The following is a 17230-nucleotide window of genomic DNA, read 5'->3' on the forward strand; positions in this document are numbered from 1 at the left end:
CATAAGGAAGATTCCATAAGTTTTAGTTCCTTTATAACTCATGAACATATGTGTAAGGACTTGTTTTGTATATACCATCTATTCTTTGTTTACCATATGTTTGTAAGCAAATTGACAAGAGAATAAGTCTTCTGGATACAGTACTTTTCACCAGGAAGATGGGGGGCTGGGCATGCTCTAGAATTCTAAAACTCTGTGACTCAACTATGATTCTGAGGTTCTACTACTGAGTACAGTCATCACTAAGGGCTCATCTCTAAGGGCTCCATGTGACTCTGGTGGAGAGGTAGACCATGATTTGGGCAGCAATGTTTGCTCACTCTTTCTCTCACTAGAGTTCTGGCATCGAATCATGGAGTCAACATCCCAGGACAGAAGGGCAACTCACGTCATCACTATAAAACCAAACGAAACTGTATTGACTGCATTTCCCTACAGACCTCATAGCTCTCTGCTGGATTTTCTGAAGGGAGAGCCAAGAGTCTTGGGGGTAAGTGCTCTCCAATCAATAGGTCTTCCCGAAGGGGAGAAAAGAGGTTTATTTATTCATGTATGTCTGCAGAGATACCTCTGTGCAATTATTTTCAGAGAGGGAGTTAATTCTACTTTTCCCCCTTCATCTTACATGAGAAATTAGTACTGATCTTTGAATCCCAGCAGAGGGGGAAGCAAGAAACTAGTATAACTTTTTAAAATATCTCATTGAGGAAGTGACTTCAGGGTGTGGTGGCACCTCCCTTGAAGCTAAGAAACCATAAGTGGAGAGGTTTGACTTCCCCTTCGTGCTCTTAAAGGAATTGGGAGTGCTTCAAAACCCATATTCAAAGCTGCACAGTGAACCAAATGATAAAGTATACAAAACGTTTTTCATCACAAATGCTCCCAGGGGACAGCTGTATGCACAGCCTCCATCCTTTGTACAACAGCAAAAATCATTACTTGGGGTGCCATAGCCCAGAGATGTGGCCTGGGGACAAAATCTAGACTCTTAGAGAAGTTGTGCCCTGAGAACCACTGCTGCTATTCTTTTCCCTGCGGACTCCTACAAACTGATAGGCCCAATGGGCTATTCTCATCCCTAGTTGGGTCCTTGGATGAAGGGGAGGTGAAATGCAAGCTCATCCCAGGTTCTCCACTCTATGTCATCAAACTTTTTAAACTTTTAGACAACTGGGATGAGCCCCAATTCCAAAAGCCTATACTGAGTGCTGGAAAATGTGAGGGTGGGGGCTGTTAGGATAATAATAGGATACTGGTGAGACAGAAGAAAAAAATGTAAAGATGAATAGTTTGTAGTCCCTGTGCTCAAGAAGCTTATAATCTGGGGGTAGTCAGACATGTACTCGAATCTGTCTCATAAAAGATTAATTGGTAACACCAGGGAAGATAGAAAATAATAAAGAATAAAAGTGAAGGATTTGAACCTGAAGGATCCAGGCAAGCAAAGTGGGAAGGAAACACATTGAACTGAATCTCTTAACAATCTGAGAGTGATTGACAAATGAGAGGGAGGCATTTGGATGGAGGGAAAGGTGTGCCATGGAGGCACACCCTGAGGGATGCGGGGTAGCCCACAGGGGCTTGGATACTTGTAACCTGATGTACCCATTTCTCTCCTCACAGGCTACCCAGATCCTGCTTGCTCTAATCATTGTGGGCCTTGGAACTATATTTGCACTTAATTACATCCGTTTCTCCCAAAGATTTCCCCTTGTTGTCCTCACAGGATATCCATTTTGGGGAGCACTTATTGTGAGTACTGTCAATTAGAAGCTTTGGAGAAATTGCTATAAAGATAGATTTGAACTGCTTCACATCCTAGGGTAATGAATTCCATAAATGTGGCCCTCCTGGAGACCAAAAAAGGCAGTTCCCTTCACGGCAAAAGAAGCAACTCCATTTGGTCATTGCACTACCATCATCATTGTAATAACTACTCTCAGGTGCTTAAAAGTTTCCAAAGCCCTTGTGTGTATAGTAAGACATTTGCTCCTCATTACCAACCTGGGAGACTAGATGCACAAATATCCAACTTTTTCCTTTGCAAATAAGGGAACTGAGCTCAAAAGTGAGAATAACTTAAACATATCTAGCCTAGCTAGCGCTCATGGAATCACAGACTCTGAAAACTTAAAAAGAATTTTAAGATTATTATCGCTCATCCTCCTTCTTAGCCCCAGGGACAACTTTATGAGTGGCACTCATCTAGATAATCATATAGCCATAAATATTATTCTTAGTACAGTGCTATTTCTATCCAATCCTCACAGCCTGGATTCCTAATTTTGTGCCATAATATTTAAGGACAGACTCATTAGAGCTTCTCTTACTATAACATACACTCCTGAGAAGACAGCAGTATTACTGTCTGTTTTAGTTGTTATATTCTGAGAACCTAGAATCATGCTTGAGGCATAGTGTGTATGAATGAATGAATCAATCAATCAATGAACAAATAGGTGAAATGATTAATAAATTAGGCCACTATCTCTGACTATTAAAAATCCACAGTCTCTTTAGATAAACAGAAATATTCCATGCCTTTTCTATAATGTGCATTTCAGAAACAACCAGCAGTGTTTTCATTTTCCCAATATAAATAATGTAATATTCAATATGATTTTCAAATTATACATGCCATACTGTAGAAAATCAAACAGACCAACCCCTCACTTTCTCATTTCACAACAGAATTGTCCCAGTGTGACTCTGTGTAATCTGCATGTGTGAATTAAAATGAGGTTCTGGCCTGCTGCTTTTGAAAACTCTACTTTTCACTTAAAAGATATTTACTGAGCACATACCACGTCTTCAATAGCATTCTAGGTGCTCAGACTGAGAATACTGGAAAACAGCTCCTCTCTCAGAGAAGTGGTGAATTGTTCTTAGATTTAGACAGTTTGTCATCTAACTGGGACACCAGACATGAAAAAGTCAAAAGTAACCCCAAATATTTGTTCCTACACTTGTGCTAAGTGCTCTAAGAGTTCCAGGTGCGATGTGAGGGGTTAATAGAGGACTCACCTGACCACGGAGGTCAGGGAAGTGCTTTTTGCATAGCTGCTCACTAGGCAAAGTGGAAGGAAGGCATCCCTGGCAAAGATAAAGCATGAGCCAAGGGCTTGATGTGGGAAAGAGTAACCAAAAGAAGACCAATGAATTTATCGTGATGTCATAAAACGAGGCTATAAAGGTAGGGTGTAACCAGGTCGTGCCAACCCCTATAGTCATGTTAAGAACATGGAACTTCAATGTGAAAGCATGGGAAAGCCACTGAACGTTTTTAAAGAGGATAGTGACATTTGAAGACTTGTTGAAGTATCATTGTGTTTTTCGAGTGAGAAATTAATTCAATTATAACAGTAAACCCAGGAGAATCCAAAGAGATGAGGCTGCAATCACGCAGATGAGGAAAGAGTTTCCCTGAACTAGCTTGGAGGCAATGGAGCTAGAGATGGAGAGCCTTGAGAGTGACTTGGAGGTAGATGTGACAGGACTTGGCAATCCAATGTGGGGAGTGAAGCGGAGGGAGGTATCAAAGGTAACTTTCTGATCTCTGCAAGTCAGCTGCAGATCCTTGGACTCTAAGACCCAGATGTCCCCAAGGTCCAAGGCCAGTTCCCACCGAAAAGGTTCCCATCCCCAGAACATTAAAAAAGTAAGGGACTCCACATGAAGTGACAGAGTTCTCATTTTCCTGAGGTGGCACTAGGCTCTACGCTCATGGGAAATGAGGGGATCTGATAACTACACTAGATATCGGTCCCCATATCCGCCTTTAGAGGGGTCTTCCTTGAGAAAGTCTCCCTTCACCTGCTCAGAACAGGCACAGTTCCTCCTCTTCAAGGCCCAGAGCTCAGGAATCTCCTTTTGGAGCCCCAGCTGGACCAAACATCTGGTCCTCTGGATCTTAGAGGAGCCTGCTTGTCCCAGTTGGCCCTGGCAGAGAGTGCTTGTTCAGTGCTGAGCAAACCCAGCACAAAGTTTCTTCTTACCCTACCTACGCCTACCTTCCCTACTCCCTGATGCTCAGGTGGAAAAACGGGATGGTCTTGGAGATTCACAAACAGATATTTTGCGAATCCAAGGGAAATTATACTGCAAGGTGGTCAAACACATCACCTGTTAACTTTTGTCTCTTGTCTTCTTAACAGTTTATTCTTACAGGATACCTCACAGTAACCGATAAGAAATCAAAATTTCTGGTAAGTCACTTAAACTACCTAAAATTTAAAATCTTCTATTTGTTTTATATCATCTTTATGTATAAAGCCTTTAGTAACAAAGTTACCTTTCAGGAAAATCTGTATGCATCAAAGTTGCAGTTCAGATCATTCCTATTTGCCAGTGCCACTGTTTGCCCGACAGACATTCTTACACTGGTTCCCATTTCCCTGGTCAAGTAAACTCAAAGAGTTGTTTATTGGAAACCATTCTGCATCTCTGTAATTCAATGTTTGTAATTAGGGGTAATTCCTTGCCCTGCACCCCCAGGACCCAGAAATATCGGACAACATCTGAAGACATTTTTGGTCATTACAACTGGTGTTATTGGCAACAAGTGAGTAGAGGCCAGGGACATTTCTAAGCATCTAAAATGCACAAGGCAGCCTCCCTCCAACACAAAAATTATCCAACAAAAAATGTTTATAGTACCAAGGTTGAGAAACCTTGCTCTAACCAAAACCAATCCTAAGCTCTCACTAATTCTTCCTCCCAATCCTAGCCCTATCTCCAATACCAACTGAGGCTTTTCTTTAGATCCTGACCAAGGTCTGGAAGAAAGAGTTTGGGCATCGATGCTGGATTGTTCTAGGATTGAACCAAGGCTACCACTCACTTCTGTGTTAACCTGAAGGGAAAAGTACCTACTTCTAAGAGTTATTTTGAGGGTTTAATGAGACATTACTTATAAAAGGCAAGATGATGCTTAAATGTTCATACTCCTTTCTAACCACTCTGATCTTGTTTAAGGTCCTGGGGATGTGGGCCTCTCTGAAAGTCAGTTGAACTCTCTTCTTATGGTCCTCTGCCAATTTCCTCTAGGGATAGTCACAAGCCATAGAGACATTCTGAGGGGAGGGCAGATAAATGTTTCCATCCCTGCTTATGGAAATACATGCAGACAATGCAGATGAAGCCCCAAATGCTGTTCTCCCTGTATTGACTTCCTTCCAGAGCTGAGAAATAAACTATGGGTAAGGAAAACCTACTCCTGACTCACTGAGAGCTATGCAGATGGAGGTGCGCAGGAATGATGGGGGCAGGATGCTGAACCAGGCATCAGAAGACGTGGCTTTTCATCACAGCCCTTCCACAAACTGTGAAAGTGATTGCTCACAGTCACTTACTTCCTTAATTCCATTTATCTGTAAAATAGGGATAACAACAAGTGTCCTTTCTACAGCACAAAAGTATAATGAGAATCAGAAGAGACTAGGCTGGGCATGTTCTTTGTAAAGCCCAATACACATGAGGGATTGATTATCTAGAGACCTTAGTCTATAAAATGTCCTATGGGAGCCAAAATAGAGCCTTGAGAAAACAAGGGGACTAAAGAACAAGAGAGAGATGGCCTATCTATATGTTCCTGTGCATTTTCTGCCAAAGTGCCTATTTGCAATAAAAACCTGGGATTGAGGTAAACATTAAGTTACAAGTACACTTCCAAGGTTTGCCACACCAAGCCACAAACTGTTCTGGAAAGGACTGGCTGTGTAAATGCATCATTGTATTTTCCACCACAGTAGTCGTAACACAATCAATAAAGGTACAGCAAATACCTGATGAATGGAAATGTGAAGCTTTTCTTTATTTGTCCTTTAAAAGAGTGATATGAGTCCTAGGAGTGGGTAGGAAGGAACAAATCGGATGACCCCCTTCCTGTAAAGGAACTCGGATATACATACCCCACCCACCCGCACTCCCCTCCCCCCAAAAAAAAGGAATGAATAAAGGGAACTGGGTGGGGCAATGTGAAATATTTTTATTGGAACACTGAGTTCAAGAAAGAACACCTTTAAACTCCAGTCCAAATAGGTTAACATTTTTAAATGTTAACGATTCTGTTGATTATTGCTTGAATTCTCCCAGGGAATGACTGTAAACCGCATGATTGCAGGATGTCACCTCTTTTGTTCATTTTTGTGTCTCCAGGGCCTAATGCGGTACTCACATGTATTTGGTGCACATTAAATATTTATGAAATAAATGAGTAAATGGATACTACCCTAAAAGTTCGGTGACACATTCACATTTTTAAAGGCAGAAATTGAGATTCCAAGAGATTAGGTTGCTTCCATAAGGTCCTAGTGAAACTCGGACTTGAAGTGAGATTTCATTTCCAAGCAAAGATATTTGCTAATACATTGTACTGCTTCTAGATTATGAAAGATGGTGGGGATAAAATGAGATAAAATGGGATAAAATTAACATTTTCTTTAGCATTAGCCATAGAGCATCCTTAGCCCATTCTAAAACTTGGTTTGTCTTCTGAGTTTAATGAGTCAGAATTTAGTTTATTAAGCCTTCCAATAATACTGACCTGATGGAACAACTCTTCCCTGAGAAGTATCTGGAAAGATAAAAGCACTGAAAATTTCTTACAAGGTATTTTTGCTTTGGTTTCGATTTTATTTTATCATTTTTAAACTATCTTTCAGGGTCAAGGTGTCATGCGCATGAATGTTATCAGTTCCTTGGTTGCGATAACTGGGATTACTTTCACCATTCTCAGCTACAGACATCAAGACAAGTACTGCCAGACGTCTTCCCTTGAAGAAATATGTGTTTTCGGTAGAACTCTTTTCATTGTAAGTGGTCTTATTTTGCATGATGAATCTCTAAAATCTTATCTGAACTGTGTCTGTGATGTAATGATTCATTGATTTTTATTTTATTAAATGAAGTTGTGTCAGCATTTGAACTGACGGTTGAGAAGGGTACTGTGGGGTTACTGTTACAATGATTAAGGAGCGATATTTTCTGGACTTGAATCCTGTTCACATAAGCTTGTCACCTTGGCCTAACATTGTATTCTCTCTAAGCTTCGGTCTTCCTCAAGTGGAAAATGAACATAGTAAGAATGCTTACCTCATGGGTTGTTGTGAGGATTGCTTAAATTAAAACAGTACCTTGCACAGTTAAATAGTCAATAGGTTTAGCTAATACAATTATTATGGCCATAGATTGAATTAAATGTTACTGTTTCAGCATTAATGAACAAAATGATCTAAAAGTTTGCTCAATAACACTAAGATCAAAATACAGTGGGGGAAGGTATTTAGATGTCATTTAATAAAGTAAGGATTTTTATAAGCTTAAGACATACATTATTTCACATAATTGTGGCTATTTTATTCATTAAAGCAGATGAGAGATCTTTTACCAGGAAATGTAATTGTCTGTGCAATTTAAAGTATTTATCTAACAAGTAATCAATGACATTATTTTTAAGCATGTCAGTGACTCTGATAGGCCTTTCTCTCTAGTTCCCTAGGCAAGTCCTGGGGTTTTATTTTATTCCTACCAGATATATCTTGAAGCATGGGTTCTATAATTTGAAGAATATTTGAATCTGTTAGAAGGGAAATAAAGTGGAATCACAGAAAATGGTCTTCCTCAGTAAATAAGAAATGAGAAGTTAGTTCCTGAATACAAGAGTTTATTTAATCCTCACAATCACTCAGTGAAGTGGTCCTAGGGACTTCTCTCATGTGTTCTGAGATAAATTCTAAAATTAGACTCGTGATAGATTACTAAAGAAAGCCAGAAAACAACATAAGCAATAAAACCCTGTCCTAACTGGGCCAAGAACACGATACAACATTATAATACTTGGCCATTGCTGAATGGACAGGAGCCAACTACTGTTTGTTATGTTGGTATATACAAGGAAGAACTTGTATATACCGAAAGGGTTAAATCTCCAGATATATGAAATTCTTCTATTTCCTGCTCTCCATGGATGGGTATTGCAAGATTAGTTACCTGCATACAGAACCATGAACAATCTCTTCCTAGTTCTCACTCACATAACTTAACAATTTCTTGCTGTAACCCAAACATCATAAGCTATCTTGGGCTGACACCTGTCCTAAAGACCGATCTATCGTCTATACTGTGGCCAGAGTAATCATTTAAAAATGTAAATCTGAGCCATTACTTAATGGCTTCCTGTAAAACGTATGATGATTAAGACCCGAATCTTAACAGCCTTACCAAACCCTGTAACCCCTATCCTACCTACCTTTCCAACATTATTCCAGGACTTCATCCTTCTCACTCCTCCACACTCCAGCCACTTCCTATAATCCTTTAATGTGTCAAGTATCCACAGCCCCAACATGATCATAGGATCAGCTTCTTCTGGCTTTGAACGGTCACCAGGCCAGTTATACAATTAACTCATCCTCATACTTAAATCTCAACTGAAATACCACTTCTTTTTTTTTTTTTTGAGACGGAGTCTCGCTGTTTCACCCAGGCTGGAGTGCAGTGGCGCGATCTCGGCTCACTGCAGGCTCCACCCCCCGGGGTTCACGCCATTCTCCTGCCTCAGCCTCCCGCGTAGCTGGGACTACAGGCACCCGCCACCTCGCCCGGCTAATTTTTTGTATTTTTAGTAGAGACGGGGTTTCACCGTGTTAGCCAGGATGGTCTCGATCTCCTGACCTTGTGATCCGCCCGCCTCGGCCTCCCAAAGTGCTGGGATTACAGGCGTGAGCCACTGCGCCCGGCCTATGAAGTCAACTTTTTTAGATTCCAAATATGAGTGAGATCACGCAGTGTTTGTCTTTCTCAGCCTGGCTTATTTTACTTAATATAATGTCCTCCAGGTTAATTCATGTTGCCACAAATGACAGAATTACATTCTGTTTTATGGCTGGATAGTATTCTATTGTTTGTGTGTGTGTGTACATTATATATATATGTAATATATAATGTATATTGTATACATATATTACATTTTCTTTATTCATTTATGTGTAGATAGGCATTTAGGTTGATTCCTTATCTTGGCTCTTGTGAATAGCACTGCAATAAATATGGGAGTACAGATGTTTCTCCAACTGTCTTCATTTCCTTTGAATATATATCCTGTAATGGGATTTCTGAATCATATTTGTTTTTATCATGGCCATCTTTTTTCTTTCTTTCTTTCTTTCTTTCTTTCTTTCTTTCTTTCTTTCTTTCTTTCTTTCTTATTTTTATACAAAGACTATGTCACTTAGGCTACATTGGCACAAGATCATAGCTCACTGCAGCCTCAAACTCCTGGGCTCAAGTGATTCTCCTGTCTCAGTCTCCTGAGTACCTAGGACGAAAGCCATGTGCCACCACACCCAGATAAATTTTTATTTTTATTTTTATTTTTGTAGAGACAAGGTCTTGCTATGTTGTCAGGGCTGGTCTTGAACTCCTGCCTTTAAGCCATCCTTCCACCTTGGCCTTCCAAACTGCTGGGATTAAAGGCATGAGTCACCACACCCAGCCTTATATAATGGCCATCTTAATGGGTGTGAAGTGGTATCTCATGCTTTTGATTTGCTTTTACCTAATGATTTGATGTTGAGCATCCATGTATACATCTTCTTTGGAGAAATATCTGTTATAGTCTTGCGTGTTTCTTAATTGGGCTGTTTGTTTTTTGTTGTTGAATTGTAGAGTTTTTTATATATTCTGGATCTTAGTTCCTTAGTAGATATATGATTTGCAAATATTTTCTCCTATTCTGTAGGTTGTCTTTGCACTTTCTTGATGACATTTTGATGCACAAAAGTTCTTTATTTTTATGAAGTCTAATTAATCAATTATTTTGTTGTTGTCTTCTGTGCCTTTCTTGTCACATCCATGAAATTATTGCCAAATTGTCATGAAGATTTCTTCCAACTTTTTTCCATGAAATGTATAGTTTCAGCTCTTAGGGTTAGTGTCTGATTGATTTTGAGTTAATGTTTGTATATGGCATAAGGTAAGGGTCCACCTTTATTCTTTCACATGTGGATGCCCAGTTATTCCAGCATCATATGTTGAAAAAATTCCTTTCCCCATTGAATATTCTTGGTGTCTATGTTGAAAATTGATTTACTATATATGTGATATATGTGAGCATTTATTTCTGAATAATTCCATTGGTCTATATATCTTCCCTTATGCTGGGTACCACATTGTTTTGTTTTTTGTTTGTTTTTTTTGTTTGTTTTTTTTTGATGGAGTCTTGCTTTGTCACCCAGGCTGGAGTGCAGTGGCAATATCTCAGCTCGCTGCAAACTCTGCCTCCTGGGTTCAAGCAATTCTTCTGCCTCGGCCTCCCAAGTAGCTGGGACTATAGGCACGTGCCACCATGCCAGGCTAATTTTTGTATTTTTTGTAGAGACGAGGTTTCACCATATTGGCCAGGCTGGTCTCGAGCTCCTGACCTCAGGTGATCCACCTGCCTTGGCCTCCCAAAGTGCTAGGATTACAGGCATGAGCCACTGCGCCCGGCCCCATATTGTTTTAATTAGTGTAGCTTTACAGTACGTTCAAAGTTGGAAAGTATAATCGCTCAAACTTTATTATTCTTTTTCATTATTGTTCTGGCTATTCAGGGCCTCTTAAAATTCCATATGAACTTGAGGATCCATTCTTCCATTTCTGAGAAAAAGACTGTTGGAATTTTGATAGAAATTGTATTGAATCTGCATATTGCTTTGAGCAGCACTGACGTCTTAACAATTTTAAATCTTTGTATAAATGAACAAAAGATGTCTTTTCATTTATTTAGGTCTCTAATTACTTTCAGCAATGTCTTGTATTTTTTAGCACAGAGGTCTTTCATCCCCTTGGTTAGATTTATTCTAAAGTATATAATTATTTTAGGTGGAATTATAAATGAAATTGCTTTTTAAATGTTATTTTTATATTGTTTATTGCTGTTATACAGAAACAACAATGATTTTTTGTGGGTTGCTCTTATATCTTGAAACTTGTTGAATTCCTGTATTAGGTCTAGTAGCTTTCTTGTGGATTTGGGAAGATTTTCTATATAGGAAGATCATGTCATCTGGAAATAGAGATGGCCTTAATCTCTTCTTTTCTAATTTGGATGAATTTTATTTCTTTTTATTTTCTAATAGCTCTAGCTAGAACTTTTAGTACAATATTGAATAGCAGCAGTGAAAGAAAGCATTCTTATATAGTTCCTGATCTTAGGGGGAAAGCTTTTAATCTTTCACCACTGAGTATGATATTAGCTGTGGGTGTTTTATAAATAAACTTTACATATTGAGGAATTTTCCATCTCTTCCTAGTTTTATGAAAGGTTTTCTCATGAAAGGCATTTCATCAAATGCCTTTCTACTCCAAGTGAGATGATTGTGTGGGGGTTTTCCAACATTATATTAATGTGATGTATTACATTTATTGATTTTCTTATTGTACTATCCTTGTATTTTGCTTATAAATTTCACTTCATCATATGAATAATCCTTTTCTAATATTTTGTTGGCAATTTTTGTATCTACACTTATAAAGGATATTAATCTGTAATTTTCTTTTCCTGTAAAATAATTATCTGTTTTTTGGTATCAAGGTAATGGTGGCCTCAGAGAATGAGTTAGGCAATTTTCCCGTCTCTTCAAGTTTTCAGAAGAGTTTGAGAATAATTGTTTTTTTTCTTTAAATTTTGGTAGAATTCACTGGTGAAGCCATCTGATCCAGAAGTTTCCTTTTTTGGGAAGTTTTAGATTACGAATCTTTTCACTTGCTATGGATCTGTCAGGATTTTCTATTTCTTCTTGAATCATTTTAGGTAGTTTGTGTGTTGCAAGGAATTTGCCCATTTCTTATACAGTATCTGATTTTTTGGCATATAATTTTTTACAGTATTCTTTTATAATACTTTTTCTCTCTATAAGGTCAGTAGTAATGTCCTCACTTTTATAGTCTTGTTTTAGTTGTTTTATTGTCTTTTTGCTTTTCAGTATAGGTAAAGGTGTATCAATTTTGTTGATCTTTTAAAAGAATCGACATTTGGGTTCACTGATTTTCTCTATTGTTTTTCAATTCTCTATGGAGATTTCTCTTCTGCCCCACTAAAATTATGCTAGAGTAATTCTTGAAATCAGGTAGGGTAAATCTTCCAACTTTGTTCTTTTTCAAAATTGTTTTGGCTCTTCTAGGTCACATGAATTTCCATATAAGTTTTAGAATTAGTTTATCGATTCCTACAAAAATCTTGCTGGGATTTTGGTTGGAATCGTACTGAACCTATAGATAATTTATAAACAATTTACTTCTTAGTAATATGTAGTCTTCTGATCCATGTCCATGAAACATGTCTATATTGTCTTACATCTCATTTCATTTCTCTCAGCATTATTTTATTATTTGCAATGTATAAGTCTTATGCACACTTTGTTAAATGTATCTATAATTATTTCATTTTTTCTTAATATTGTACATGGTGTTTTTAATTTTATTTTTTAAATGTTCATTCCTACATATAGAAATGCAATTTATTTTTATATACTGGTCTACTATGACCTTTCTAAACTAACTTATTAGTTCCCACAGCTTTTTTTTAATAGAGTTTCTAGAATTTTCTTAGTAGATAACCATTTTAAGTATTAATAAAGACATTTTTACTCCCAAACTTTATGCCTCATTTTTCTTGCCCTATTACACTGTGTACTCTCCAATACAATGTTTAAAATAAGTGATGAAAATAGTCTTTCCTTGTTCTTGATCTTAGGGTGAAAATGTTCAATATTTTACCCTTAAATATGATGTTTTTCATAGGTTTTTTACAGAGTAAATTTACCCTGTTATGCAGATTTTTTAAAATCATGAATGGGTATTGGCTTTTGTCATTTTTCATCTCATGCTTTCATCTTTATTGTATTATCTGTATTTTATACAACTAGAGGAGAGTACAAACCCTGTTTTAAGCCTTTTAGAAACAATATTAAAATAAGTTACTCACATTAAATAACCCTTCAATTGAATTCAGTGAATACAGATCTTTAATCCACTAATGGCATAGTAATGTGCAAAGTACAACAGGGGATTCAAAAATAATAAAATATGTACCTTGATCTCAAGAAAAGGAAAGGGAAAGTGAACTCTACGTTTACAGAGAAATTTCTCTGTGCCAGTTTCTGTGCTTGAAAGTATTATTTCATATGGTCTTTAGTCATAGCCACCCTGAAGTAGGCAGTAGGTGAAGTTATTAATACAAGAAGCATAGATCAGAGAGGAAAGCACAGGACCTTGGATTCACCTACAATGTTTAAATCCTTCCCAGGTAAACAGCTCTACGATACTGGTCTGGTTATTTAACATCTGAACCTCATTTCCCTCTATTCTAAAAGAAGGATACTAACTTCACAGGGATGTCATACCAATTTTTTTGTGATGACTCTGGAACTTTGTCTAGCATCTGGTAATCACTGAGTTCTCAGTAATGATGAGGAAATTTAAAGCCATAGCACTCAAGAGCTTGAATAAACAGAGAAACTATAATTCTTTCTTCCAAACCTCTTTTTAAGTGGAAGAATAAGTTAAAATTCACATGAAACAAAAATTTGAGGATTTTTAGAAATATAGAAATGTCTTCCAAAGTACCATTTATACTCACATAAATAGTCCTTCAATAGGGATAAAATATAGACGTGAAAAACTAATTAGGAGAGTGAGAAATGCAATGTATTATGTAAGAGAATGTGTAGATTCTCAATCTAGGCCTGTTATTAGCCAACGAGGTAAGCATAATTAATTCATTTAATCACTGAGTTCTGATCCACTTCATCAAATAGAACAAGTAGTCTATTCTGACTCTATGAATTATCTCAGAAAGGTGTAATTCATGGAGTCAGAATAAAAAGCAGCAGGTTGTGCTGCAGTAACAACCTCCTAAAAATTATAATAATAACATGAGAACTAATGGGAAACATTGCAGGTTGTATCAGATGCAGTCATTTAGCTGTTTAAAAAACTCCAATAGCTTCCTCTGATTTGTAAGGAAAGTCCAAATTTCCTAGCCTAGCATACCATCTAATAATATCAGTAATATCTAACTGCTTACCATCTGCCATCACACCATGCTATATCACTATCTTGTGTTTTTGTACCCACTATTCCACTGTTGCTTCTACCTGGATTCTGACTCCTGTCTTATTTCATCTTACTGTCTATGCCTGAGTAATTCCTACTCAGCTGTTAAGATATAGATTAAATATTGCCTCTTCTGTAAAGCATTTCCAGGTTGTCTCAGAATTAGGTCATCTTCTATGTTCCCATAAAGCACTAGGTACCTATTTATGTAATTGCATTTGCTGAATTGTATTACTATTATCTATTTATATGTTGATGTACAGATAGTTGTGAGCACCTTAAGGGAAAATCCCACATCTAATTGTCTTCGATTCCCAGCATTTAGTTCATCTAGGTGATCAATAAACCATTATCGATTAAGCATGAATATATGAATATTGACTAGATGATATAAAATGTCTCAGAAGCTTTATAATATTAAGTATGGGAGGAATTTTTGAGGCAATCTTAATCAAATTCCTCTATTCAATATTTGAAAAACTAAAAGGTGATGACTTTTCTAAAATAATACCAGTAAGTTGACGGTAAAGGCAGGACTGGCATTCGTTTTCTGCCTTCTCATTTAGATGTTATTTCCTATCTAGTGTCTTAAGTCAGAGATGAAAAGTAACTTGGAGAACAAAAAAAAATCAGACATGATGCTGTCATATTAATTACCCTCATCCTTGCTTTTATAGGTTCTGTTTTTCTTGCCTTCGGATGTTACTCAAAATAGTGAACAACCTGCCCCAGAAGAAAATGCTCAATTACAATTTGTGCTTCAAGAAGAGTTTTCCAGTGATGATTCAACTACAAATGCACACTCTGTTTTCTTTGGAGGCTATGCTTTCTTCAAGTTAAGACTCTCTAGAAGTCCTTTAGTCTCCCAACCAGGTAATAAAGGTAGAGAATTTGTGCCAGATGAACAAAAGCAAAGTATCCTTCCATCTCCCAAATTTTCAGAGGAAGAAATTGAACCTTTGCCTCCCACACTAGAGAAAAAGCCCTCAGAAAATATGCCCATTCAGCTAGACTCTACATTTAAACAAATGAAAGATGAAGATCTACAATCTGCTATTGCACAACCTTCCCAAATGCAAACCGAGCTTCTGCAGGACCAAGCTGTGTCACTCCAAGTTTTTCCATCCCATTCTGCACTAAAACTCGAAGATGTATCACCTGAAGACTTGCCATCCCAAGCTCTACCAGTAGAAGGCCTGTCAGAACAATCCATGCCATCTAAGTCTACATCATCCCATGTCAAACAGTCTTATAATCTGACAGCTAATGACCTGCCCCCTCAAGGCATACTATCCCAAGACACACCATCTCAAGATATGCTGTTTCATGACATGACATCCCAAGACATGCAATCCCTAGATATGCTATCTCAAGAAACACCATCCCACACCATGCGACCCCAAGACATACCTTCCCAAGATGTTCTATCCCAAGCTCTATCAGCCCATGCCATATTACCTGAAGCCTCAACATCCCATATTGTGCAGTTCCCTAAAATACAACACCAACTTCAGCAGCCCCCAGATCTTCAACCAGAAAACACTGAACCTCAAAACCAGCAAATTTTACAAATGTCATATCAAGATATTAGATCAGAAGTTATGGAAGAGACCAAAGAATGGAAATCTGAGGAGGAACTCCATAGAAGAAAATCCTCAAGACAGCATTCCTTAAACCAGCAAACCAAAGCCTTACAATACTTAAGGAGACATTCCTTAGCCATGCAAACCAAAGGCCAGAAATCCTCAAAGAGGCATTCCTTAGATCAGCAAAGCAAAGGCTGGCAATCTTCAAAGCGGAAATCCTTAGACCAGCAAATCAAAGACTGGCTATCCCCAAAGAGGCACTCCATAGATAAGCAAGCTCAACTTAAACAAACTAAAGAGCAACTCCCAGATCAGCAAGCTGAAGATCAGCAAGTCAAAGGGGAACGATACCCAGAAGGACAATCTAAAGATGGACAAGTTAAAGACCAGCAGACTGATAAGAAGCAACTCTCAAAGAAGCAAACCCAGGATCACCAAACTGAAGACCAGCCAGCCCAAGAGAAGAAATCCCTGAAAGGACAATCCGAAAACGTTCAAGCCGAAGGACAGCAAGCTCAGGTGGAGAAAGTGCCGAAATTGTTATGCCAAGATTCAGAATCCCACATACAGCAATATCAATTCTGGCAATCTCCACAAAAGCAATCTCTAGGCTGGACAACCCAGGACTGTCAATCTTTTGGCCAAGAATCCCCTGACTGGACAACTCAAGGCTGGAGAAACAAAGATTACAAAGCACGAGAATGGCAATTTGAAATGAAGCACTGGCAAACAGAGGATCTATTAGAGAAAGAAGCCCTAAAGCAGAAAGCTCTATACCAAGAAGTCCAAACCCAGCACACAACAGTCCGACATAACCTAGAATGTCAAGACAGTCAAGATAAAGACCAACAAGACCTTCAATCCAGAGTTACCCAAAAAGGAGATATGTATACTAGAGACATCAAACCAGGGGACATGAAACGTATAGAGCAAACCTCAGGGGACCTGCAATCAGAAAATGTGAAGGCAGATTTTCATTCTTCTTCTGGCCAAAGCTCAGTACAAGACACATGTTTTGCCTATTTGTCCAATCTAGATTCAGAACAAGATATGCAACCAAACACTTCAGCTTCCTCAAATTCATATAAAGAAGATGTGAATTTAACTTGTACTTCATGTGATCCAAGAGATCAACAGCAATCTGAAGACTCTGACTAACATGCAGAATCTACCCAATACCACACTGTCCCCATTAATGTAATTAAATTGGGAAAAAACAATACTGTCTCCTCCAATCTGTGTTCTCAACTGTCGTTGCTACCTAATTAACTTACAAAAAAAACGAAGGGCATGCTGAGCACTCAAACAATTTGTTCTTACTTAAAATAAAATGACAACAAACCAAATGTTAACACTGTATCATCACTTTATGTATGTGAAGAAATAATTCACATGTATACTCCTTGTCATCAAAGTTAGTGCTTCGGTTTATAATCACGATTTCATTTTATAACTCAATATTTAATGGCCCTACTTTGGTATGATGCTAGTATTTTTCGTCTCCCCTTTTGGCATTATAGGAGTTCAGAAAATCAACCACAGGGAAG

General features: G+C 38.0%; 1 protein-coding gene across 2 annotated transcripts; it reads left to right on the forward strand.

Annotated features, from left to right (window-relative positions):
• Window positions 1–224: 224 nt before the first annotated feature.
• On the forward strand, window positions 225–16903 carry MS4A14 (membrane spanning 4-domains A14). Of its 2 annotated transcripts, XM_055274442.2 has the most exons (5): window positions 225–490; window positions 1624–1752; window positions 4155–4205; window positions 6663–6812; window positions 14775–16903. In XM_055274442.2, exons 1-5 carry the CDS (start codon window positions 353–355, stop codon window positions 16839–16841), a joined length of 2535 nt encoding a protein of 844 aa, XP_055130417.2. In that variant the 5' UTR covers window positions 225–352; the 3' UTR covers window positions 16842–16903. The 2 variants fall into 2 exon arrangements, with proteins under 2 accessions (XP_055130417.2, XP_055130497.2); XM_055274522.2 differs by lacking the exon at window positions 4155–4205.
• The last annotated feature ends 327 nt before the right edge of the window (window positions 16904–17230 follow it).

The sequence above is a fragment of the Symphalangus syndactylus genome, chromosome 1, assembly GCF_028878055.3.
Source record: "Symphalangus syndactylus isolate Jambi chromosome 1, NHGRI_mSymSyn1-v2.1_pri, whole genome shotgun sequence".
NCBI lineage: Eukaryota > Metazoa > Chordata > Mammalia > Primates > Hylobatidae > Symphalangus > Symphalangus syndactylus.

Bases quoted from the DNA above. Each gene is read 5' to 3' on its own strand.
- MS4A14 (XM_055274442.2), top strand. From the start codon at position 353: ATGGAGTCAACATCCCAGGACAGAAGGGCAACTCACGTCATCACTATA. The intron at 491-1,623 runs GTAAGTGCTCTC...CTCTCCTCACAG, and splicing joins GAGAGCCAAGAGTCTTGGGG to GCTACCCAGATCCTGCTTGC. The intron at 1,753-4,154 runs GTGAGTACTGTC...TCTTCTTAACAG, and splicing joins CATTTTGGGGAGCACTTATT to TTTATTCTTACAGGATACCT.